The sequence below is a fragment of the Diorhabda sublineata genome, chromosome 2, assembly GCF_026230105.1.
Source record: "Diorhabda sublineata isolate icDioSubl1.1 chromosome 2, icDioSubl1.1, whole genome shotgun sequence".
Lineage (NCBI taxonomy): Eukaryota > Metazoa > Arthropoda > Insecta > Coleoptera > Chrysomelidae > Diorhabda > Diorhabda sublineata.
This window is the reverse complement of record NC_079475.1, coordinates 9,694,174-9,721,576: the sequence shown is the minus strand read 5'-3', so window position 1 is coordinate 9,721,576 and position 27,403 is coordinate 9,694,174. Positions and strand designations below refer to the sequence as shown.

Below are 27,403 nucleotides of genomic sequence, written 5' to 3'. Positions count from 1 at the left end.
TGAAAGCTGTCAACAATTTCAGCATACTTATTTTAGTCCTGAGTGATGCGAATTAAAGATGATTAACTAGAGGATAATAAACAAACTCCTGTCGACTAGAAACTCCAAAAAAATTTGCCGGTTTGGTAGAGTAACTGGTCCAGTCGAATAATGATCGATGAAGCCAAACATTCATCGTAAACACATGTTGGATATGTCGAGGAGGTTTTAAACTCGCTATGGACATCTCTAGCGGACAATCCGAAGAAATGCCGTTTTTTTTTTCGGAGAAACATGGACAAAAAGTAATGACGATTACTGAACTGAAATATAAGAAAACAGTCTTTCTAAATGACTATAAATCTTGTGTATTAAACATGCACATAGAGAGTCACTACACGTAATTGAAATAAGTCAAAAAATTGTAGGAAATGATTATTTTCTTCACATAGAGCCTCTAAAGACACTTTTTGCATGTATCTAAAGGGCGATTTATATTTTCGTTTTCCTGGAAATCTCAAATGCTTAGTATTTTCATATTTAGCTGATTCTTAATCGAAGTAATTTGATTCTTTATTCATATTGAAACTCATATCTCATGTTGGTCAAAAAATACACGGTTTTTGGAGGCTCAACGACGATATGGAAGATCCATCTACTGTAATACATCAGTAACTTCGAAATTTGACAATGTTTATAGGATTTAAGCTGAGTTTTTTCCAAACAGGACATTGATAGACAAACAAATGTTTGAACCTATTGATATAAGGTTACAAGAAACAGGTATGAATGGGTAAATATCATTATCGAGAGGACATAACGTTTCAAAATCAATTATCTTAAAAAACAAATATCATATCGTTCTCACGTACAAAAAGTATAACAGCAACTGACTATCCAGCACGAATGAAATTGTTTTCGATAGAGAATCATCAATTCTTATGAGATCCTTTCATCATATGCTCATGATCCTATACAAACAAAGAACCAGCGTAGATTCCTTGTAAATGTTTGGGCAGGAATGTTTGGTAATCATTTGATGAAGCCATACCTTATTGACGATAAATTGAGTTCACAGCTCTGGAGAGACATTTAAATAAAATATTTCCTCCTAGATGGGTTGGTGGAAGAAATCATTTTCAGTTGCCAACTTGATTATCATACGATAGACATAATGTGAACGTAATATGGGATTTCAAAAATGAAGAAAGCACTTTCGCATACTCAAACAGTATATGGAAGAGCTCATATTAAACCTTTACTAAATCGAATTTTTCTGAAATTTGGTAAGAATTGCAATCTTAAAATGGCAAATATCAGCCAAACAGTTTATTCTAACAAGACTAAATTTTTGTTAGCTCTTAGAAGGTGTGTCGTCTCTGCTAAAAGTTCCAATCAATTTTTATTAGGAGTAGTCTGGCCCCAATTTAACTACTGTAAATCTGTTCACCATACCTAAATCCATATAATGCTTATAATATTAGCAAGCTGAGCATTTTATGTACATAATGTTAAAAGTCATTTCGACAGGATTATTTTAGATATCACTGGACCATTTCTGAACACGACAGAGAGTGATGGTAAATACACTCTAGCCGTGATGGATTTTTTCTTAAAGTGGGTGGAAATTTAGATCTACATCTGTCGCGGAATTGATGGTGAAGGAATTCAGCAGACGATATGATTAGGTGCCCTTGGAAGTCTAAAGCGATCCAAGGAAAACTTCAAGAACCATGTGTTCCAGGAAATCTGTGATTGAAGAAGACCAGCATGACCGTATTATAACCATAATCGGACGGAATGGTCGAGATAATGGACAAGACCACTAGCAGATATCTGTCCAAAGTAGTCTCCAGCAACCACCAGTATCTAAAATACTTCATTGAGATACTGATAGGCTGAAAATTGTTTGAAACAAAAGTTTTCTTAAATGAAAACTGAATAATATCGACATGAAGAGTTTTTTCCTAAAAATAAAACTAAAACTAACCAACTAAACATTTTGAAGATTTGAGTGCCCACAGAAAAAGGATGCCGACTTCATACATTTTACACTCGGTGAATGAAATATATGGAATATAGGAGTTATTTCATTATGCTAGTTATTACAGTTCAAAACTATGTAGATTTTAAGCTTTAACAAACGATCAAAATGTGTTAATCATGTCCTAGGAAATTTCGAAAATCACGAACGCCTCTTTTATCCTGAAAAAATAGTGACAATTATATGAGATCAAGAGGTATGTCATAATGAGGTTCATCATGAAATATTCCAGAACTATAAGGAAGGTATCATTATTTCTAACAAAAATATAGAACAGAATGAAGTTTAATCTTGAATAAACTATTTAGAATGATTAAAATACAACGTTTATTTATATTCTTGATACCTTTATGAAATTACAGATAGATATCTGGTTTCTCTGTGAGACAATTTATGCATCTCAGTATTCTGGGTAATATTCAGTCAGAGTTTCTGTCTTCTTGCAAGCGAACTTTATTATTATATCTCTTCCAATTTTAATTAAACTAGAAGTCATATACCGAAAGTCTTGTATATCAAGAGTGAATTGATAAGTCTTTGTTGTCGAAACTAATAACAGTAGAGAGAAATACGGTTATATTCAGAATAATTGAGCACGTTATTGTCGGAAGTTCCATAGAAACATACAAATTATGTTTGGATATAGCTATGGTTGTTATATGAATGCAGTTAACGGTAGAGACTTTTTAGAGATCGCTACGGTGATTAAATGCTTAGTTTTTGCCAGATTTCTGTTTCCAATATGAATAACTCATTTCTACTGTTAATAAAACATTATATTTCATGTGTGGAAATAGTAGAGACCACGGGAAAGCTACTTGAACTCGTATTCACCCGATTTATCGCTTAATGACTTTTCTATTTCATAAAATATTCGCAGACAGCGATTTCCATCACTTTCGGAAGCTGTAGAAAAATTCCAAGACCATACTTTTCAGAGAGAAAAAAATGTTTCCAGGATTAATTTCTGTTTTTTTTTTGTAAAATATTAATAATAGTAACCCACGTATTCTAGCGTGATATTCTGTCAAATTTACCGTGCAGAATTGCTGGGTCCTCTAATAAAACGAACTCCTCTAGCTGCTACCCAGTCAACTTTCATACTATTACATATTTCGAATTCAATATTTCCAAAATTTATTCTGTCATTCTTCAAAGAAGAAAATAACTACTTTCCTGGCTAATGCCTCGACGAATATTTAATAACAACCCCTATGAAGAGAGTGATGTTAATAGATATTAACATCCCCAATGGTTCGCGATTGCAAGGTTTGTAACCACTGACTCGTTTTGACGTTATTACGTCTCATCAGAGCAGATGTTTTACTTAGTTTTTACATCTCAAATACGTAGCAGTCATCAATTAAATTATTTGTAGTAGTATTAGAATTTACAAACTAGAGTTTGTTTGAATTCATGTTTGTTTGATATTTAATGGTTAGTTCATACAGATTCAATTCTTTCTATCCTATTGATGATCTTTTAGTCTATTTTCTAAATACTCAGATGTCTGCCCAATGTAGAGAGCGTTACAATTAGTTTAGTGAAATATAAGGATAATGTATCATGTCCTTTATGACTTATACCAATATTTTATTTATTGGAATAATGAGGTGCCCAATCTCCATTTCTCTCGATCCTCCCGGTTCCCTGGTATAAGACCTCTCGTCGATATTGCCTTGCTCACTACTTTGATCTTTTCAGTCAGACTCCAACGAAGGGGAAGACAATTTTATTTTAAAATTTTTTCTGATGTAAAGAGATAATATTCAATAATAACAAACATTTTTTATAGCGTGAACAGGATTTTAGCCCACGACTGGCCAATCTGGAGGTTGACGCCTTAGCCCGCTTGGCTAACGAACTCAATTAAAGTGCTGTAATATACTAACAGTAATAAGCAGCTTGTTTCTACTCCAAAGTAGGGTTAAAGACAAACACACAAGCTCACAAACCTACATATAGGTGAAGCTAATAGAAGCTTTTAAAAAAATGATTGCTATAAAGCTGCAATTAAAAAAGCTGTTCAAGTACGTAGTGTCCAAATTTTGATAGATTTTTAAAAAGTGATGGAGATGAGCAAATTTTGAAATGAGAGCTCTTTCTCAAACTATAAATCCAAGCTTTTGAGTAGTGTCTTTCTCATTGTTCAATTTCAGGATGGATTCCGAGATGTTATATTACTACAATAAATCATGATTGGTGGAAATTACCTAATTGGTCGAAACTACTAAAACATGTATGAAATATCAACATAACTGCTTAAAAATTGAATAAATTTTCACTTAATATTATGTTTCACAATTATAAATTGAGATTAGAATAAATTTTTTACTACCACTACATGTGGTTGAAGTTGAGGTTGATTTCCAATCACAACCACACTCAAAGTAGAAAATCGATTATGTGTGCATAGTGTTGTTTTCAAATGATTTCAAATCATTTCTAAAGAATTAATCACATAATAATACGAAAGTAGTGTTTGAATATTCCAAATTCCAGAATGATTTGGAGCAATCTCTTAGGAATTTTCATATTCTGAATTTTTCAAAAGTTCTGCGGTGTGAATTCTTTGATATAATCACGGCCCTAAAATGTGGTTCCAACCCATCATTAATTTTGATATTCTATACAGACTCCATTCTCTGTACATGGTCATAGCAGCTGAGTTGCTTGTCCAATATGGTTTTCATAACATCCATCATTTCTCATCATTATTTGGAATATGTTTGAAAATTCTGCTGCTCGTCGCCAAAAATCCATTTTTGAGGATTATAGTCTTCGTTCCATTCTTGACGTTAGCTACCACGCTCACATCTATATAAAATAACACTCTTGAAAATAATGTTAATTATTTAATGTTTTTTTTTCTTCTAGACTCATTAGACCATAGTATCGAGTTGATTGGTCCAATGATTTTTTTTTTCGTTCCATTATCCGCTCTATTTCTGATTTTGTTCTGCTGCTGCTTGTGGTTTTTGTTCCCAAATATGTGTATACTTCAGTCATTCATCTTCAAGTTGTAAATCTTCTGTTTCTAATCCAACACTTAATTTCTGCACATTGACCTTCAGCCCCATCATATTAATCAATGAGTCACGAAATCCAAATCACCTTTGTTTCGAGAAATAACTACTAGGATATCGGCATTATTTGTTGATTTCCAATATCCAATATAATTGAAAGGTAAACTTTAATGTATGAATGAATTGAGTCAAAAGATGAATGAATTATACTGGTTCTAATTGAAAAACACAGAAGTGTTAGCTGATGTATGATTTAGTAATCATTGCAGATATACATATTAGCTAAATGCTATTATTTGAATTGTTGAGAATCGCTTCATAGATAGTTATTCCATACAAGGAGTATACCTAATTCTCATTTAATTTGTTCTAGTTGTTATTGCACAAGATATCCAAGCGGTCGAAGGAAAAAGTGTTAGTTTACCTTGTGATGTCGTACCTCCTGGTCATGACAAGGTATACATGGTTTTCTGGTTTCAATACGGTTCCGGATTTCCAATATACAGGTAAGTGGTATTCGATTACATACCAATAACACTAAGCAACACTCAAATTCACTCGAACCAAATCTGTTTTTATTGCTAGCTCCTCAAAAATTAACAGAAAAATGTCAGTTTTTGTCATACGCGTCTAAAATCCTTTCATAAGTTGTAAATTGTCACTTTTCTGTAACTCAAAGTTATCGTCAAATTTTTTTAAGTTACTTTTGGGAGTTAGTAGGTAGTTGAATCGTGTAAAATGTGTTAATATAGATTTAAAAGTCATGGAAGGCTTTAATCAAAAAGTGCTATCGAGAATATTTCAACCTGGATATTCTCAACCAGAATAAATATCGGTTGCCACACATCTGTTGGAGCTAATGTCAAAGAAAGTTGACCAGTTGGTTTGATGGAAAATATCCATTATTCAATGGCTTTTGATAAAGTACTGATATGGCGAATCACAAGAAGGTGCGTTTACACGTGCAAGTTTTTCACTATCGAGAGTAACCGAAATGCAAAATGTCCTGAGAGGGGAAACTCTCCGAGAGCTTCAATCGGCAGAAGATTTTGATAAAGAGAAACTATAACATCAACCTCTTAACTTTTTCGACTCAAACTTTTCTCCAATGCCACCCAATCATCATCAAAATGTAATTTGTCGAAGGTCTGTACTATACGGCACATAAATCATTAACAGTAGGATCTGCTGGTTTATATCCAGAACTGTTTTAACGCTGGAAAGTTTTTGATATATCTATGATTCAAATATTCAACTTGATGGTATCGAGGATTTGAGCGGGCAGATTTACAAGCAGTAATATAAACAGCAAGTGAAAAAATTTCTCTATTACGGATCCTTAGCTCACTTTTGGAATGCTGTCATATTCCATCTGTGTATGTCCACACACCAAGTACTTCTGAGTAGTAATTATGCCCTTGTTTATAGATAGATTCAGAAGTTACTATTCAAAATAATTTCGTCGACTTCTGATACTTTGGATTCGACAAAATTGTACAAAATTGTTGCAAGTTCATTCGAAGTCACTTTTTTCCTTTAGCTTCGTCCCAAAAAAAACAGTATGCATAATTTGCTATCAAATTATACAAAGTAAAGTTGTGGACCATCAATTTTTTTTGTAATAAATTTTTGATTCCTTGAGCATTGGACAATTAAGTATTGATTCAAGATCCTTTGTGAAAACAAGCCGGGCATTACTTTTGCCCAAAGACTTTTCATGCTCTATTTTTTTTTAGTAATATGTCGATTGTATAACTGTTCATCGACGTGACAAAGGTCACTTTGATTGAGAATAAAAGCCTAGAAAATTTAAAGCAAACTTCCCATGAAAAGTTTTTAAGTAATACTCGACATAATTCTTGTACAATGCAGCCTTGCATTGCTAAATTGGCTCTAAATACTTTTTATCAGATGAAACTCTACTAGTGAAATTCCATTTTGGTAATTCCATCAAAAACTCTCTTAATTCAATTTAACGCAATAATTTTTAATTTCATTTCTGTTAAAGTTATTTTTTCTAGTGTATCATTACTGATGATAAATTTGATAATATCCAATAATCCATTATATTATCAAATACAAACCTGGTTATGGAAGGAATTTGATCCAGATTGATCTACTCAACACCATCTTTTTGTAATCGTATACCAAAGGTTGTAGCGGACATTACCGGCCAGTCATGCTTAAACGCAAGATCAACAAATGATGGAAATAATGAATATGTAGATGTAGAAATTATTCTCGACGTTTTGTTAGCAGCTGATAGAGAACTGATGTCGACGATGAAAAAAATTATATATTATATATAAGTCAGAGGCAGCTTATGCCCAATGGTTAACAATCCGTAACTTTTACCATAAAGAGACATTATCACAAATTTCTTTTTAGTCTTTTACCTTGACACTATAGCCCACAGTATTACCTACAGTTGAATCTATAAACGTATTAGTTATGCTCATAAACCAAGAGAGGACGTTTAGATTGATTTACTTCTAAACTAAACAGACTGGGACTAATAGATCCATCACGACTACTCCAGGGTGAATGAGGATCACTTTGTTCAAAGTTTCTTCACCCAATTTTACTTAAAATCATTAAGATTTTAAAAATAAGTTTACCAATCAATAAATATAATTAATCATTCAGTTAATGTTTACTTGTTTTATCTAGAAAATCGTAAAAGTAATAAATGATATTATTCACATATATTTCAATAAATTACCCCAGTAGTTGTGATAAAAAAAATATATCAATTGTAAATTAACCCCTTTGTAACAATCATAAAAAATTCAACAATATATTATTTACGAGAATTACTCGGTAATATAAAACGCATTATGACAACCCCTCTTCCATATCGACCGCAATGACACAACCATTATCATGACATCATGTCGTACAAAGTATAACTTCTATTACCATATCTAACATTAATTTTGACATTTTATGTCCAGTTTTATATAGCTTCCGGTGCTCATGTGTTCCGGATTCTTATTAAGATAAATAGATATCATAAAAGTTTATGAGCAATTAAAATTATTAGGGTATATTTCTCTTTTGATATGACTAGCGACATAAAATTGTCTTTAAAGTAATTCCAGAATGTCAATATCAAGGAACTACTATGGATTCATCATAAAACGGATATTATCAGTCGAAAACGGGATTGTTTAATGAGATATATACAAATACTTAATCCTCTGATGAAATAATTAGAGATTCTCACGTTTTGATCCACATTTTTACGATTCGAACCATTTTGAAATGGATTCATTTGAAATTATTTGAATTAATTCAACAACTAATAATTTGATGCGATGGTATAGGATTCAGTGTAGGATATATTATGTAGGATTCCAGGATAAGACTAACTTACTATGCTTCACTCGACATCGAGTTAGGACTCCTTGAGCTTCTTTTCTGTCTCATTTTACAATTCCATTCGTCGGCGAATTCAAATATCTAGGATTATCTTGGATAAAAAATTACTATGGACAAACCAGATCAATTATATTAAAAAAAAAGGTATGATTTTGCTAAAAGTAGTTTCTAAAAGAAAATACGAGCATACGAGGTCTGGCTTTTAAATAACGAGACTGGTTCCTCCCCCCCAATGTACGCTCCTCTCGCCATACGTTTTTTCCATTGATCGAAGCAATGCTGGAAGTCTTCTTTGGGGAGGAGCTCTGCCGTTTTTTGCTTTACTGCTTCAATCGACTCATTTTGGGTTCCTTTCTAAGCAGATCGTATCTTCTGAAACAAAAAAAGTCGCACGATGCCAAATCATCACCAAATCATCACCGTGAGTACGGCGTGTATTCGAACACTGGAGTGCACTTACTGGCCAAATACTGCTTCACAGGTAGCGCGTTATGGGCAGGTGCGTTGTCCTGGTGCCAAATCGGCCGTTTTTTACGAACTCGTTTCGCAATGTTGCCAAAACTGACAAATAGTAAGTCTAGTTGAGAGGTTGTAACCCATTCAGTCATCACGATACCGTTAATGTCGAAAAAAACGATTAACATATCTTGAATTTTGATTTGCTCTTTCGGCCTTCGCTAAATCGCTTATACCACTCAAAAAAATTTTTTTCAATTTAATGAGAAATTTGAGATTGATGTTTTTCCTCCTGTTTTTCGTTACACATTTCGTCAAAAAAACACGTTCGATTCAAACCACTACTGCGCAAATATTATAATAGTGACGGAAACGTGTTTTGGGACATGTATAGAGAATACATTTAGGTACCAAACGCACTACTCATTATCCCTCTAGGGCGCCCTCTAGGCGAGCAGGCTCGTTATTCAATAGCCAGATACGAACCTTGCGTATACATTCTATAAGGCTTATATTCGTTTCATATTGGGCTATTAATGTAAATTATATGGGGCAACATCTAAAACAAATCTTTGACCGTATTCAATATAAATGATTAAAAATTTGTATGGGTCTTATGATGTCATTCAACCAAGCAGTTTTGGCACAAATTCAAGAGCCGCCAGTAAATATTCGTAGACAATATTTAGCCGAGGAACAAATAATTGAATATAGATTATTTTATATGGAAATGATGCAAAAAATTGCCTGTGTATCTCGGCCAACCGTCATATACTCCGAAATTACCAATATAAATAACTTAAATATATACAGATGGGTTTAAATGTGACGATGGAACAGGAGCAGAATTTTTCATTTCAAATATTAATCATGTTAAGGAATTTAGAATCCCAAATTTTCATTCAGTCAACTCCGCCGAGGCGTGGGCAATGAAATATTGTTTAGTATGGTGTCTACTAAATCCAGTTCAAACTGTTTCTATAATGACAGACTCAAAATCGGTTTCACAAGCTATCGAAGCGTCTTCATTAAACATTTATAATCAGGAACTGATCTTGGAAATAAAAAAACTTATTATACCAATTAAACATACCCTTAAAACAAAATTTGTACATTCAAACTTCTGTATTTAACAAAGAAACAATATTTAGAAAATTTACTACATCTCATTTTGGAACGCAAACTATAGCGCTTGAAATGAGCTATTTTAAATCTTTCTATGTCATCTACGAACCAAGTAATGACCCATAGAGTGAGAAAAAAACTCGGCAATTTTGCAATAATTTTGCATTATATTGACCGTAGCTTTTTTAATATCGATTTTGTGCAAAAAACTGTTCAGATCTTTTTTGTAGAACTTTCTAATGTGAATCGTTTTCACGAAAAACTTATTTTCATATCTCTCTTTGTTTAAGAGTTATAGCTCAAAACATCGATTCTATACATCTAAAATTGAAGGGCATATGGAACGGCAACGGGACCTCTCCCAGTAATATTGGTAAACATGATAACTTCTACTTCATACTACCAGTAACTTTGATACATTCATTATTCCGTTATCGAGATGAATTTTTTTTGTGAATATAATAATTTTTAATTAGAGTTTAATTCTCTAACTACTTAGTTGAACCTCCTGTGTTTATTCATTCAAATTATTACTGCAGATATAAATCCAAATAAAATTGTCAGATTATATTTACCACCGCAAAGTTCGCTCGCCATATTTTTTTGTTTCATTCAAAGTTTGTTAATTAACTTTTGAACGAACTTGTTCGAAAGTTGTTCCCCACAAATTTGCTTTTGATAAACTTTCAGTTCCAGCCTATATCTGCGTTCTTCCTACCTAGAAAATAAACAAAATTGGAAGTATATAGATAAATATTATTCAGATTCAACTGCCAGAACTAGAGCATTATGAAGTTGGATGTTTTTTGTTTACGATGTCTGTTCCTGAAGTTGCTGAGACCTTAGTATTTCCAGAAATTGGAGAAACTTCAATTACTGAGACAATTCCAAAGCGACGCTGCGGGTCTTGGAATAAATTCTGCCTTTATTCTGTCTCTTAATATTCCTCGTGAAAATATAGTCACTGAAAACTGGAGCTCATTGTGCCAAAGTCAGTGCACCGTTGAATAATATATTGATAATTTCCAAGTACTTAACAAACTACGCAGATCTTTTTGTGTAATGTCCCGCATTTATATCATTTCTTTGAGAACTTTTGTTTGTATTCTATTCTGCATTCCATTTGAACTGATTGTTTTATATTACGAGGGTTGCTACTCAAATTTTGAAATGTGACAACACTAATTTGAATATGTCAAATTTAAAATTGCCATCATAAAGTTTGACATAGAGTGGAAGAGTGTGTTAGAATGTAGAATAATTTATACAATAAATTTCTTTTTCGTAACCAATCACATTATTTAATAGACAGACCTCGTATCTACGGTTAAAATTTCAAGTAAATCGATGCGTCTGGCAATCTGAAGTAAAAACTTCTGTTCACTGGACTATTATAGCTGACCATTAGTTCTTTAACCAGTACAGCCAGTTCATTGAAAAAACATTATTCTATAATAATACTCATAATAATACGGAAGCCACCTAAATTTGATTCGGAAATAACGCCTTTAGTTGTTCTCCTCCTTTCAGAAGTAATTCCTTGGGGATTCTTTAACAAATGAACTCAATCAACATGTTGATTCATTCATGCATTATAATGATGTCAATAATGAATCAAATCGCTTTACATTTATAGAAATTGGGAATCAATATATTATAATAAACCCTGGTATACAGCTGACAATCACACGCACAGTGATATAAAATGAAAGTCGGGCATGTGAGAGAACGTGCTCAAGCTCCCTCGCAACTGTTTGATACTCCTGCGTGCGTGTTTGACATATTTCATAAAATTTTAATTTTCGGCGTGATAACATTGGATGGAAACATCTTTTTTTTTCGCTTTTCATTTCACATTCCGATGATACTGTTGAGGGGAATCGAATCAATGGGAATGATACATTCCACTTTTTTGAGTTACAATTATGAATTCGGATAAACTTGTTAGAAGTTTAATACATACACGTTTTATTCGGAGGGGCTGTTTCGGTTCCTGCAAATGATGTTGTAAATCATACATTCAAATGAAATGATCTCCATGAATCAAGACAGAATATTCTGAGATTTATGAATATCTTGAAATTTTGTTATTTTTTCTAACGCATCTTCGACCTGGAATCGCCCCTGACTAGATTAATTGGAATTCTAAAATTGGGCGGCCTTTGATGTTTGTTTTTATACAGGTCTTCACTATGTCAGGTGGTTTATTTACATGTTTTCTTTCGAATAATGTCTAGGAAGGTCTATTTATGCATTTGTTTTTAGAATTCTTTCGAGATATATAAAAAGTTTGTGAAGCGCAGTTTAGTTAGTTTATAATAAATAATCGTAGATAATAGACCAAAAAAGCAAGTAATCGATAAATTCAAATCCAAAGTTAGTTAAGCGATAGTGATAAATAAATTATTATAAGTTAGTGTAGTGTATAGTGTTTCAATGATTTAAGAACGTAAGACATAGCGTCTATCAATTCTCCACACGAATAGAAATCGTATAAATAAATGAGAAGAACTTCACATTATTAATTATTTGACAGATATTAGCTTTGTTCAACTTAGTTTAGGACCCATCGCATGCGTACTTACAAAATGGTCGTTTGCGGGGAGGAGAAGTCAACGACAATTTTGATATAGTGCATGCGATCGGTCCTAAATTGATTCAGGAATATGAGCGACGATCAAAACTATCAACAGTTAATATGAACGGCGAATCACTACTTTTATCATTTTCCATACTCGTGAGGATTATTTGTGTTTCATAACCAATGGCTTTTAAATATCAATGATTTTCGAAATACCTTGTAACCTAAGATAATGTTATCGATCAAATTAAAATGTACTTGCACTCATCTCCGCCCTGGAGCCGGTCCTGCTTGGATACAGTAGAATTCTAAAATACACGGAATTGGCTTGATTTTTGTTTTTATAGCGAGAGTTCAGTTTATAATGAATAGTCGTGGTGGAAATAATTAATTAGCAAAGTTATCGAAGAATTCAAATAAATTATTCAAGTTAGTCAAGTGATAGTGATTAGTGCATCATTATAAGTTAGTTAAGTGTACTATATAGTTTTCAAATAAATTGAGAACGTGAGAGACAGTGTTTATTAATTAACCCTACGAATATAAAGCGTGTGAATACATACGAGGAACATCATAATATCCAATGCCAAGAAAAAAGCAGTAAGAAATGCCAAAGCACACACGTTCAGATCTCGAAAGCCAAAATTAAAATGTTTGATTTAGTTTCGACTGTGTACAATTACGTTTCACAGAGCTGCATTTTATAAAGGTTACTACTCCCATTTGGAGATATGGCAAATGTGTCAAATCTGACATTGCCATAATAAAAATTGACATTTTCGATGGTGAAAGTCGATTGGAGTCAACTTCCAAGTCACGTCTTTCCCGAACACTATTACCTAAAGAAATTCGAATTGCGCCGCACGACAGGAACAATTCGAACCACTCGAGTGGAATAGGGTTTACCCTCTTGGGCTTATTGTTTTACGTAAAAACAATTAATCTTATAAATGGTTGGGGACCAGCAATGATGAGTTCATTACGGCGATATTAAGTACTGTCTTCCAATTTGTCATGTGAATACATCTCTGTAGCATAGAATTTTATCTTTATAGTCCAAAAAAATTGAATCATTTCACTAACCAATCAACCTAGCAATATTATGTACAAAACAACTTGATACGAAGCGTGTAGTAGAAAATTTCGTCATAAATTAGCTAGTCAATTATTGTTCAGCTTTCTACCTATCCTGAGGATAAGAACTCAATCGTTTTGCTTCAAGAGACGTCTATAAGATCGTGACAACCCACGAATTAGATACCTTTGCAAGACGAGTCAAATCCAGCAAAAATCAAAGTATTTTGAAGTAAATGGCCACCTGTTTTTTCGAAATAACATGATATATCTATCGAATCAACGTAGAAAGGTTAATTCGAAATGAGATATCAGTATTTGTTTGCCAGAAGTTTTTGGAAAAAACAGGGAAACCAATCAGTTTTTGAACATTCAAAACATATGGTGATCCGGCTTTTGGCACCTTATGATTCCTTCACATTGCCGTAGATCAAATATAAATTGCGAAGTCAACGTTTTTCTAATGTGTTCACATTTACGCATGAAAATTTAACTATGAGAAAGCTTTTTTAAAGTGGGTACCGCGTTTACTCACTGTCGATCTAAAAGAACAACGTGTTGAGGATTCTAACCAGGTTTTGGACATGTTCACACGTAATTAATCAGATTGGTGTCAATGGATGAAACATGTATCCATCAATTCACTTCTGAATCAAATCGATCATCATCTGAATGGACCGCATCCGGTGAACCAAGTCAGAAGCGTCCAAACGCACAACAGTTAGCTGGGAAGTTTGGCTTCAAAATTTGGTCGCATGGAATATTGTTAATTGAGTAGTTGTTGGATCGTTTGAATGCAAATATCAAGGAGAATTGACCTCATATTTTGAAGGAAAAAACGTTTCACTAAGACAATGCACCGATTCGCTAGTCGATGGTTGAATTGAACGAATTACACTTCGACTTGATTTTTCACCCACCGTATAGTCCAGATGTGGCTTTCTGTGACTACTAGCTATTCGCTGATGTCAAAAAAATGCTCGCCGGTAAAAAATTTAGCTTTTGCAGGAGATGAAATTGATGAATAAAATGGATTTTTGGTGAAAAACGTCTGTTTTTCTTAGTTAGTCACACCACTAATGTTAGGACTCTTAATCATTTCCATAATATTTTCCATTAAGTACATTAATATATAGTAGCCGTCAAAAACTTATATATGTTTTAATCAATTTATTTCGTCTACCAATCTCATAGTATATTGTCGACACTGATTTTATCCAGAACCAATTTACTTTGAAAATCGAATGTCATAACGCTAAAATCAGAAACGTATTGACTCATATTGGTTAAGGATTTATTGTTAAGCACGCCAATGCCTTCTGGATTGAGTAGCATTCATTCGACTCGACTTTCAATTCCCGATTTTCTGACAAGGATTGTGTTTGCAAACGATGAAAACTCGAGCTAGATCCCAGTTCGCCGGCATGCATACGACAACAAAATATAACTGCATTCTATTTCTGATTTAACAATAGATTCCTTAGCGGTACATATTTACTAACATGCATTATGCATTATTTTGCGGCTTGTTGTTTGTATCCAATTATAGAGAGCAGAGGTTGTAATAGAACTTTCCACGTTTATGAACATGAACTCAATATTTATTTATTTTCGCGATGCGGAAGACAATTCTCAACTTAGTTTTTCATTTACTCGTATTTGGAGGAACTGATTCGCTTCGATTTCTTCCTCTCGGAAACTCATACACTGGAAATAATAAATATAAAAAATAGAATGTAAAGGCATTTATAGAAGAGCAGTACGACATTTGGACGCAACTGTTGATAGTTAAAGTTAGATAGAAGGTTAATGGAAGAATATTAAAGCATGTGTCTGTCTCAAATAGTAGAGGAATTAGCTACACTGAATATTAGCAGTTAATTCATCAGGAAAATACAAAATACCTCAATATTTTGACCGTAGACTTACAGCTATATGGGATCATGGAAAAATCTTTTGTTTTATGTATCATATTGAAAAATGTGTTGGCTTACATTTGGTTAATCTAAAGAAACAGTCCATATACGTCAAAATAATGCAGTTTTTCAGTCTGCAAGTAAACTTTCTGTTGACTACAAACAGAAACGACGCAAATACATTTCAAGAAGCAGACAGGGTTTTTAGATATATTGCGATAAATCAGATAACTCTGAATAAGATGAAAAACTATTCCAGATGTGATTAATTGGATTATTTTTAGATGGATGTTATCGAAAATATTTGTTTGATAAAGTGTTATAAATTCTTCTAATAATTTTCTTTCACCACGAAGATTTTGGTCGAAAATTTTAAAGATATAAAAGAAAAGGATTGTACTTCTATTGATTAATATGAATATTAATTATCGGAAATTTAGTGAATAACAGAAATTATAGTCGGGAAAATATGGAAACCAACGTGTAAACATCAGGAGAAATACGGGAATTTGATTTTCAATTTTTACTAGAAACTTCGCCTATTTTTATAATGATTCATTTATTTTCTTCTTATATTTATTATATTCTTGTTCTTCTTTTCGTTCATTTCTAGCCTTAGTTTTCGGCTTCTTCTTCTTCTCCTTCTTCTCCTTCTTTTCCTTCTTCTCCTTCTTCTCCTTCTTCTCCTTCTTCTCCTTCTTCTCCTTCTTCTCCTTCTTCTCCTTCTTCTCCTTCTTCTCCTTCTTCTCCTTCTTCTCCTTCTTCTTCTTCTTCTCCTTCTTCTCATTCTTCTCCTTCTTCTCCTTCTTTTCCTTCTTCTACCTCTCCTTGTGGGTCACTTCTTCTAGGAATTTTTCTATTTCAAAGCTATACCCGCGGTATATGACACTGAGTAGAGGATTGATTTTGCTAGGGTTGTTTTGATTAAAGCTTTTGTTTATTGCTTCTCCTGGAACTATATCAAACAGCATTATCGATAGTATGTCCACCCCTGTTTTCTTTATCCTCCTTCTATTGTTAGTATTTTTGTTTGCAGTCTTCCCTTTCGATTCCAGTTTTCGTCGGTATTTATGCCTTTCATGCAACCAAAAATTGTGTACGTCGCTCTCTGTCAGGTAGGACTTTGCACCTACGGAATACAACTATTCTAAAATTTGTACTCCTTATACTTGAACAACTGTGTTCTAGAGCTCTAGAGCTCTAGAGCTTCACATTTTTTTCTGTCAAAATTTGAACATTTTATAACAAGATTATAACAAAAGAACAGACAAATTTTTATTATCAAACTTGTAAACTCTTCTCCTCAGGATGTATAAACGCTACCTAAAAATAATTATTACTACATAAGCAGAAAAATAAAAAATTGAATGAGCGCGACTCGAACCTCAATCCTTTTGCATGTGAACTTCGTATTCTGACCACTACGCTACGGAGACCTTAATAATAATTTTCTTCACTCACTAGGGCGTAAAGTGAAATTTTACTCACTCGAAAGTGTGTATTAAGCACGTACTTCACAAACACTAGTAGAAAAATTATATTTAAATCTGATTGCTTCGAATTAGAAAGTTATTGGTAACTAAATTTTGGAGATGTGATTTGGCGGAATCAATATATACCAGGAACAAAGTCAGAATATACAAGACCAGTTTCCAAGAACTATTGAATTGCGAATGCTAAGATCCATAGCGTGACACAACACAAGAAAAAATGATGAAATAAGGAATATGTGTGACATCCAAGATGTAATTAGATGGGCGAGAAATCGACGAAGGGAATTGACGTGGACAGAATGTCAAACGGCAGTAGGTGAAGGTTGCAAAGCAAGAAAAACCGAATACATACCGATTACCATGACGACCACCAACAAAATGGTATGAAAGCTGGTCTTCATTATTCCAGCTAGACAACCATTGATGCAAACACTAGGACTTAGAGTTCGTACGATTTTCAATCTTTTTTATATTTACTAAAATTGAATTCATATTTTCAATCTAATAGTTTGGAACATTTTTTGAATAAAGTGTGGTTTAGATTTTTATTCGCTATGCGAAAAACCATATTATAGATTCATACATATTACATATTGTAACTACCAGCTTCATTAAAATGAATATGCTAAGAGAATTCTACCGGTGAATATTTGATGTGAAAACATTCGTATTTGTTTCCGCTTGTATAAAAGTTGTCCCCCACTTCGACGATGTAGGAAAGGGCGATTTACGAATCTCAATTGTCGGTGAAATTACAAACAAAACAAAATGCTTTAGTGATATGGTGGGAATTTCAAAATTATGTTTATAAATTAAATACGGTTCGTATACTTTAAATGTAACATCGTAACGTATTCCCTCAATGTTTTTGATAATATGATAAAACGCTCAATTATGGAAATACAAAGAAAATGTTTGAGCATAGAAAATCGTTCGACACCGACATATAAAAGAGATTAAATAAAATTTATTTGATTAAATAAGTACCTAAATACAATTTGAGTAGGCACCACTCCCAAAATTGTCAATTCGATAATGAAATTTCGTATATTCATCCAGGGAAATTATCACTTATCAATTTTTTATACTCATATGATAAAACCTTGTTTTTTCAATTTGTTTTAACAAAGACGTGAAGGTAGCATATTTAGAACAGCGCAAGGAAAATTTTTCCCGATCTTCAATTTTTTTTCCACGTGCTGAAAACAATGATGAGATAATTAGTATATTTAGGAATCGTTGGTGTTAATAGTGAAATTGATTGTACAATTTGTATTATTGTAGAAGTATTGTCCCTTCGATATTTCATTCTTTAGATGTTGAAGCAGACAGTTTGTTGATATTTCGATTTTTGTGAGAAGAGTTGAACAATTTTCGTGATACAACGTATCAACTCTTCTAAGAATCCTTCTGCTACGTTGGAAGAACCCCTACCTCCGTGTCTATTCATAGTATGCAAATCACCGCAGTTTTCCACCAACTTGTTTACCGAAGACGGCCTTAGTCCATGTCCGGTATATTCTTCAGGATTTTGTAACAGTCCTGATGGTATGGCATCCAACATGTTGGACGTAACACCTACGAGTTCGGTATGCAATAAATAATCTTCTGCTGTTCAAATTTTTTAACTGTAGATCTGCATATTTACGATAAAGTGCACCACGTCATCTAAACTCAAACGTATCTACAGCAGGCTCATACTGAATACAATGTTCACACCACTACTCAAGTTATAACGTGTATAATAGGCTTTATCCCAGTTATTCACCTCCTTCTTGTTCCTATTACCTAGTAGTTACATAAAAATATTAGTAATTTAGAAAATCTGTCAACTAGATTTGTTTCAAAATAAACATAATGTAACAAAATACGACGTAATGAATTGCTTTGAGCCAACTTAACATGACGCAATGCAATATTTCTTGATAAATTTCAGTTGATTATTTCATGCAAAATCTCGCAATTGCAACATAACCTGGTTGGTTTCATTATCATTACGTGCAAGCTGCAATTCTAGGGATAAATCTAGTTACTTTTGGATCAACAACCAACCTATCCATCAGGATCCAAAACGAAAGCAGTAGCAGTTATAATTATTGACATTAATCCACTGACCGCTTTTTCACTTCGTTACTTATTTACTTAGTTTTGTAATCATCATTTTCGAACCGGTCACAAAATTTCACTTATTGAATATTTGTTAGTGGCAGCCATGATGCAATGACAAGTGACACGCGGCGTGTAATATGCAACTTTGTAATATTTTGACCACGCAAAAAATTGCATTCAACTTCTTATACGTTGTCTTGCACCATGTCAAGCGGTCTTCAAGAAATTTGGTTATAGACAGGGATCGTAAGGCTTTGCAATTGAAAAATCGAAGCAAACAAAATGGTCATACAGTGACACATCGTGCTTAGTTTGCAAGTATACGAACTTTGCGAAGTGCGATGACAAGCAGGGCGTTCACACGTATTGTACACGCCAGCGCGAACATTTGACTTTGGATAATCTTTTGGTTGCTTCTACGGCTTTTGTTTTGATAAGCTCAACCATGTAGGCTTACAAAATTCTATGGCGCCGAATCCAATGCCAGGTGTAGCCTTAACCTTTTTAAGAGGTCGAAACCTTGAGAGGTCGAAAAGTGGCCTTTAGCAGATATTTCTTTTCATCAGTTCATTTAAAGTACACTGGACAGATTTGATATCTTGTGTTTTTTGTTGTTATTTTTTATATTAGTAATTGCATTACGATTTTTATGGTTTTCATATTTAGCGGTTCGTTTTCACGGAAATCAATAAATTCCAAACCAATTTCATCTATCCATTCCATTTCAATTTTTTAAAAAACAAATTGAACAAACTTGATGAGACTCAAAATTTTGAAGTTATGTTGACAAAATTTTCATTTGGAAATTTTTAAAAAGTCATAACTTGCAAACGCGTTATTCGTTATTAATGTTCAGATGCAGTTTTTTGGGTGTTTAAAATGTTAACTTGAGTGCAAAAACGCTTTGTCGATAAACTCAATGTTATTCTAAAGAAAAACATCCCATTCAAGATATCTCACGAACTATTGTTTCAAAAATAAAAGAAAAATCTCAACAAAAATCCTTGGCTACAACGACAGAACTAATTGGGCAATAAATAGCGACGTCTTTCAATTATATCAATTCCTATTCTAGGGTCATATTCTACCTCTGCTTCCGTATATTAACTATAAGCTCTAATTAAGCACTGAATACTCAAATAATCCTATGAATAAATGCTCACTGTTGATTTTGTAGAAGATACGAGTAATTTTCAATCAATATCTGCTTATTCAATATCAAAAATTAAATGAATAGTACTTAGATATATTAAATCATGAAAAAACGCGTGGATTATGATGAATTGAAATCACTTATGAGGAATTTGAGGACGAAAATCTCCGAGAAACTTCTAGTAGAATTGAAAGCAGCATCTTTGGAAAGCTCAAGTAATACTAAAGGCAACTGTCATTACCTGTAGTGAAAAAAGGCACTTAAGTGCCTTTTGAATGTTTAGAGAAAAACAAAGTGTCCTTCCAAAGGGACAATCCGTAAGAACTCACGATCCTTCCTATCTTTCCCTAATAACAACCTACAGTGAAAGTTTTTTTTGTATTCCTATTTAGATTTTTCAAAATGTGTAGGCAATATGCATAGTACCATATTGATCATAGCATTTGTACACCAGACGGTACTGGTTTAGTGAAATTAATGGCACGCACTATCTCAGTCTCGATTCTAAATTTCTAGTTCATACATTTGCTTCTGATGTTGTCTATCCCAAACTGATAAATGAAAAATGTTTGCAATTTTCTATCACTCATTGTACAATCCAATAATTTCATGAAAGTATGAATTTGGCAGCTCATTAATCCACAAAAATCTCCAATTTTTAAATGGTTACGTTTCATCGGAAAATAAAAAGAATGAGTTTGCGTTGCGGAAATCAGATTCTGAATACACCGCTTTTTCGATTCACTTCCCGAATCTATCGGAGCTAAAAGCCATTTCTAAACTGCACTATGGATAAATATCTCCATTCGAAGTTATTTCCGTCTAACAATACAGAGTCAAGGTGAATTCGTGTCGCATTGCCTCTACTGTTCGCTTGTAGCAACTTTTGATATTAAGTTGAAGAAAAACCTATCCGATTTTAGATCAAATGTTACATTTCAAGAGTTAATCTTTCTCGACAACTCCATTAGAAAATCGTTCACTCAGTTCCATTAAAAGAATCGGAATTATTGTTAAGTGTAAAAAGACATAAAAGTTCATAATGACATTGCTTTTAATATAAAATTATTTGATTTAAATTTTTGATTGAATGTTTTATAAAAAAAAAATATTATTTCAGTTTCTCAAATGTGTTCAAAAGTAAATTTATTGATATACGAGTATTTTTGGAACTGCAATGTGATTTTTGCCACTTTTCTTATTAAATCAAATATCTATCACAGGTTCTGAAGTTTCTAGGCGCAAAACTAAAACAGTACTTTCTCACAAGCCTCTTCTCAAGCCAACTTCATACCACAAAGATAATTTTGGGAATTGACAGTCCACTAGGCTATACGATGTTTGCTTCAAAATTTCACGACCAAATTCTCTAAATTTTCGACGAGTTCTCAATGTCCTTCGTATGCGACCGTGAAAGATTGGACTGCAAGCCTCAAAAGAGGTAAATTTTCTATTAAAGATGATGACTGATCGGGAAGGACAGTTTCTGTGTCAGTCCCCGAAAATATCGATGCAGTTCATGATTTTATCAGACCATCGAATTGGGATAAAACGAATATCTAAAGCAGTGAATATTTCATAGGAACGCGTTCATTATATAGTTCACGTCAATTTGGACATTAGAAAAATTGCTGCAAAATGGATCCCCAAATGTTTGAATGTTGACCAAAAGCGTACAAGGGTAGAAGCATCGCGTTCGATCTGTGCTCAATTTGAAAACGATGTAGACTTCTTAAACCGAATTGTTACTATGGATGAGATTTGGGTACATTTCTACGATCCAGAAACAAAGCAACAATCGATGGAATAGCGACACTCTGGTTCTCCGAGACCAAAAATGTCCAAAAATCTGCTGTAAAAGTTCTTGCTCAGTTTTTTGGGATTGCCATGGAGCAATCATGATTGATTTTTTGGATAAGGGTAGAATAATAACTGGAGATTACTATTCGACATTACTGGCCACTCTACGGGAAAAAATTGAAGAGAAAAGACGCGGAAAGCTATCCAAAGTTGTTTTGTTTTTACAGGACAACGCCCCTGCACACAAATCTTATGTTGCTATACAAAAAATTCGTGATTTAGGGTTTGAATTACTAGAACACCCCCTTATTCACCAGATTTGGCTCCGTCCGACTATTGTCTCTTTCCTTAACTGGCAAAAAGGTTGAAAGGTCATAAATTTTCTTCCAACGAGGAGGTAATAGAAGCTGTGGAGGTCAGGTTTGCAGATCAAGAAGAAACAGAGACGTTGCTGGTTCGCTGTAATAAATGTATTCAATTAAGAGGAAAATATGTTGAGTAATAAAATATTTTGACATTGAAATTTTGTTTGGTATTATAGTGGGCTAAGAATTTTTCAATATATCCTCGTACCCTAGACTTGCGATTAATGCATGAGTTCCTACCGATAAACTAAACCCATTACTGTGTGGAACCGAAGTACCCAGAATCTCAGATTTCTGGATTAGCTGCCATGTTGCGAGATGTTTTTGAGAAATTGGATCGTAACTTATAACAAAACTCAGTTAACACATAACAAAAATCAGTTATTTTTAAGTTGAAAGTTTCCGAAACCAATTTTGACGTTGTTGTTAAATTCTTGATGAAATTGCTTCATATTTTTCCCTGTTTGACACAATAATGGCCTTCTGATATCTCCATTCTAAGTAGAGTTATTTTCGAATGAATAAACAAAATATTAAAAAATTCTATAGATCGTAAATGTCTAAACGTTCTACATCATGACTTCAATCGATGACTATTTGTAGAGATTATTTATTTTAAACGCCTTCTTTTTGTAAGAACGGATTCTAATGGATAAATGTATAGACACAAATATTTTTTTAACAAGCGTTTACTTTTTTCCAAACAATTCAAGCCAAAGCTCGACACCGAACTGAGAATTTAGCCGAATTTAAAACTTAAATAGATCATAATAATCGCTTTTCTACCAAGAAAAACGATTTAATGTGGAATCAATATCACAATAACATAATTATAGACTAAAACTCGTTGCCTCTGTGAGTGAATGAAAACATGTTCAAAAGAAATCGAATTAAAATTTCCAGTAAGATGGAAAATCAAACAATTTTTAACAATTTGTTCATCTGATTACACTAAACTGCACACACAGTATCTTAATAAATTATACGTGCCAAGGAAATTATAATTTGAAAACGAGATCATCATAGGGTCATTCGCACGTGTAAGATTGAAAATATTTCTAAATCTCAAAGTTAAATCAGTGCCGACTTTATTAAATTGAGGTTTTGCTGGATACCTGAAAATTTCAATCTTATTTTAATGATTAGGTTAGATTATCAGGACTAGGAAGAGTTCGTTAGAACTTTGTGCATACAAAGAAAATTGTTCTCAGTGAACAATTTTCTCCAATTTTAATTCTAAAATAGAAATTAGCCAAAGCGAGAGCTTGTCAAGAAAAAAACTGAATGTTATTTTTTCATCTACATAAAACAATCATTATAAAAATTGTAGAGCTAAAAAGATTAAGAAACATTCAAAAGGGGGCTTATATTCTGATGTCTTCAGTATATTCACCGTCTGTACATTGAAAGTTAAATTGAAGGTCTGGAAATTATCAGAGAAATTCTTTGCCAAAGCAGCTCAAAGGGTTTGGAAAAACATTAGAAGGAATCGTGAGAACGATCAGCTGTGCAAACTTCACTTTTTCTCATCGTCGCTTCCATTAAAATTGGAATTCAAAGTTTTTCTGAAAAAAAATGGCCTTTCGTGAAATTATTTATAACCCAAATTAATAACTTTACGCTTTTCAATTTTTACTGGTAGCGTGTAAATCTCAGTTTGAGAGAAAATTCATGAATCACTAATTTGACCGGGTGGAAAAATTTGGGATGATTGACTTAAGTGTGGAGTATTCCCTCTTCCATTCATATACATCTAGTAAAGAAAAATTTCTTTTTTTAAAAGTAGTATCGTCCATTTATCTTCATAATTTCCTGGTAAACTTTTATTACCAATGTTTGGAATTATGGTTGTGACTCCTTTGTTTATTGAGATATAAATTTAAAAATTTGAGGGATTATAGCCATATTTATTCAATTTCAGAATCATTAACAATCTTACAGGGTGTTTCAGAATGCTGTGCCATACCAAAGTGATACTTTTCTAAAACAAACACTCCATATTTTATGCTTGAAATCAAAATTATCGTTGTGACACCTTTGTTCTTTGAGATATAAATTTGAAAGTTTGAGGGATTATAGCCATAGTTATTCAATTTTAGAATCATTAACAATCTTACAGGGTGTTTCAGAATGCTGTGCCGTATCAAAGTGATACTTTTCTAAAAAAAACACTCCATATTTTATGCTTGAAATCAAAATTATCGTTGTGGCACCTTTGTTCTTTGAGATATAAATTTTAAAGTTTGAGGGATTATAGCCATAGTTATTCAATTTTGTAATCATCAACAATCTTACAAGGTGTTTCAGAATGCTGTGCCGTATCAAAGTGATACTTTTCTAGAACAAACACTCCATATTTTATGCTTGAAATCAAAATTATCGTTGTGGCTCCTTTGTTCTTTGAGATATAAATTTGAAAGTTTGAGGGATTATAGCCATAGTTATCCAATTTTAGAATCATTAACAATCTTACAGGGTGTTTCAGAATGCTGTGCCGTATCAAAGTGATACTTTTCTGAAAAAAACACTCCATATTTTATGCTTGAAATCAAAATTATCGTTGTGGCTCCTTTGTTCTTTGAGATATAAATTTTAAAGTTTGAGGGATTATAGCCATAGTTATTCAATTTTGTAATCATCAACAATCTTACAAGGTGTTTCAGAATGCTGTGCCGTATCAAAGTGATACTTTTCTAGAACAAACACTCCATATTTTATGCTTGAAATCAAAATTATCGTTGTGGCTCCTTTGTTCTTTGAGATATAAATTTGAAAGTTTGAGGAATTATAGCCATATTTATTCAATTTCAGAATCATTAACAATCTTACAGGGTGTTTCAGAATGCTGTGCCATATCAAAGTGATACTTTTCTAAAACAAACACTCCATATTTTATGCTTGAAATCAAAATTATCGTTGTGGCACCTTTGTTCTTTGAGATATAAATTTGAAAGTTTGAGGGATTATAGCCATAGTTATTCAATTTTAGAATCATTAACAATCTTACAGGGTGTTTCAGAATACTGTGCCGTATCAAAGTGATATTTTTGTGAAAAAAACACTCCATATTTTATGCTTGAAATCAAAATTATCGTTGTGGCTCCTTTGTTCTTTGAGATATAAATTTTAAAGTTTGAGGCATTATAGCCATAGTTATTCAATTTTGTAATCATCAACAATCTTACAAGGTGTTTCAGAATGCTGTGCCGTATCAAAGTGATACTTTTCTAGAACAAACACTCCATATTTTATGCTTGAAATCAAAATTATCGTTGTGGCTCCTTTGTTCTTTGAGATATAAATTTGAAAGTTTGAGGAATTATAGCCATAGTTATTCAATTTTATAATCATCAACAATCTTACAAGGTGTTTCAGAATGCTGTGCCGTATCAAAGTGATACTTTTCTAGAACAAACACTCCATATTTTATGCTTGAAATCAAAATTATCGTTGTGACACCTTTGTTCTTTGAGATATAAATTTGAAAGTTTGAGGGATTATAGCCATAGTTATTCAATTTTAGAATCATTAACAATCTTACAGGGTGTTTCAGAATGCTGTGCCGTATCAAAGTGATACTTTTCTAAAAAAAACACTCCATATTTTATGCTTGAAATCAAAATTATCGTTGTGGCACCTTTGTTCTTTGAGATATAAATTTTAAAGTTTGAGGGATTATAGCCATAGTTATTCAATTTTGTAATCATCAACAATCTTACAAGGTGTTTCAGAATGCTGTGCCGTATCAAAGTGATACTTTTCTAGAACAAACACTCCATATTTTATGCTTGAAATCAAAATTATCGTTGTGGCTCCTTTGTTCTTTGAGATATAAATTTGAAAGTTTGAGGGATTATAGCCATAGTTATCCAATTTTAGAATCATTAACAATCTTACAGGGTGTTTCAGAATGCTGTGCCGTATCAAAGTGATACTTTTCTGAAAAAAACACTCCATATTTTATGCTTGAAATCAAAATTATCGTTGTGGCTCCTTTGTTCTTTGAGATATAAATTTTAAAGTTTGAGGGATTATAGCCATAGTTATTCAATTTTGTAATCATCAACAATCTTACAAGGTGTTTCAGAATGCTGTGCCGTATCAAAGTGATACTTTTCTAGAACAAACACTCCATATTTTATGCTTGAAATCAAAATTATCGTTGTGGCTCCTTTGTTCTTTGAGATATAAATTTGAAAGTTTGAGGAATTATAGCCATATTTATTCAATTTCAGAATCATTAACAATCTTACAGGGTGTTTCAGAATGCTGTGCCATATCAAAGTGATACTTTTCTAAAACAAACACTCCATATTTTATGCTTGAAATCAAAATTATCGTTGTGGCACCTTTGTTCTTTGAGATATAAATTTGAAAGTTTGAGGGATTATAGCCATAGTTATTCAATTTTAGAATCATTAACAATCTTACAGGGTGTTTCAGAATGCTGTGCCGTATCAAAGTGATACTTTTCTAGAACAAACACTCCATATTTTATGCTTGAAATCAAAATTATCGTTGTGGCTCCTTTGTTCTTTGAGATATAAATTTTAAAGTTTGAGGGATTATAGCCATAGTTATTCAATTTTAGAATCATTAACAATCTTACAGGGTGTTTCAGAATGCTGTGCCGTATCAAAGTGATACTTTTCTAAAACAAACTATCCATATTTTTTGTTTGGAATCAAAAGTTATAACCAAACACCATAAAAATCCTAACAAGTGAAGATCTGTTGCAGCCAAAGCATTCGAAGAGTAGTGAAAATTATTTATTCATTGAATGCTATACAAGGTGAAACAAAATACTAATACAATAACTCGTTTTTTTTAGAAGAATCACATTGTGTTTTATGTTGGTATCAAAAAGTACTACCAAAATACTTTAAAAATAAAAACTGTGA

The 27,403-nt window shown here is 32.8% G+C and overlaps 1 protein-coding gene across 1 annotated transcript in view; it reads left to right on the top strand.

The window, feature by feature from the left end:
- The first annotated feature begins 5,013 nt into the window (after positions 1-5,013).
- Positions 5,014-27,403, top strand: part of LOC130440591 (hemicentin-1) — a 304,911-nt gene continuing 282,521 nt past the window's right edge. The window contains exons 1-2 of the mRNA XM_056773852.1: positions 5,014-5,017; positions 5,423-5,555. Coding sequence (XP_056629830.1) covers positions 5,014-5,017; positions 5,423-5,555 — 137 coding nt within the window. The remainder of the gene's footprint in view (positions 5,018-5,422; positions 5,556-27,403) is intronic.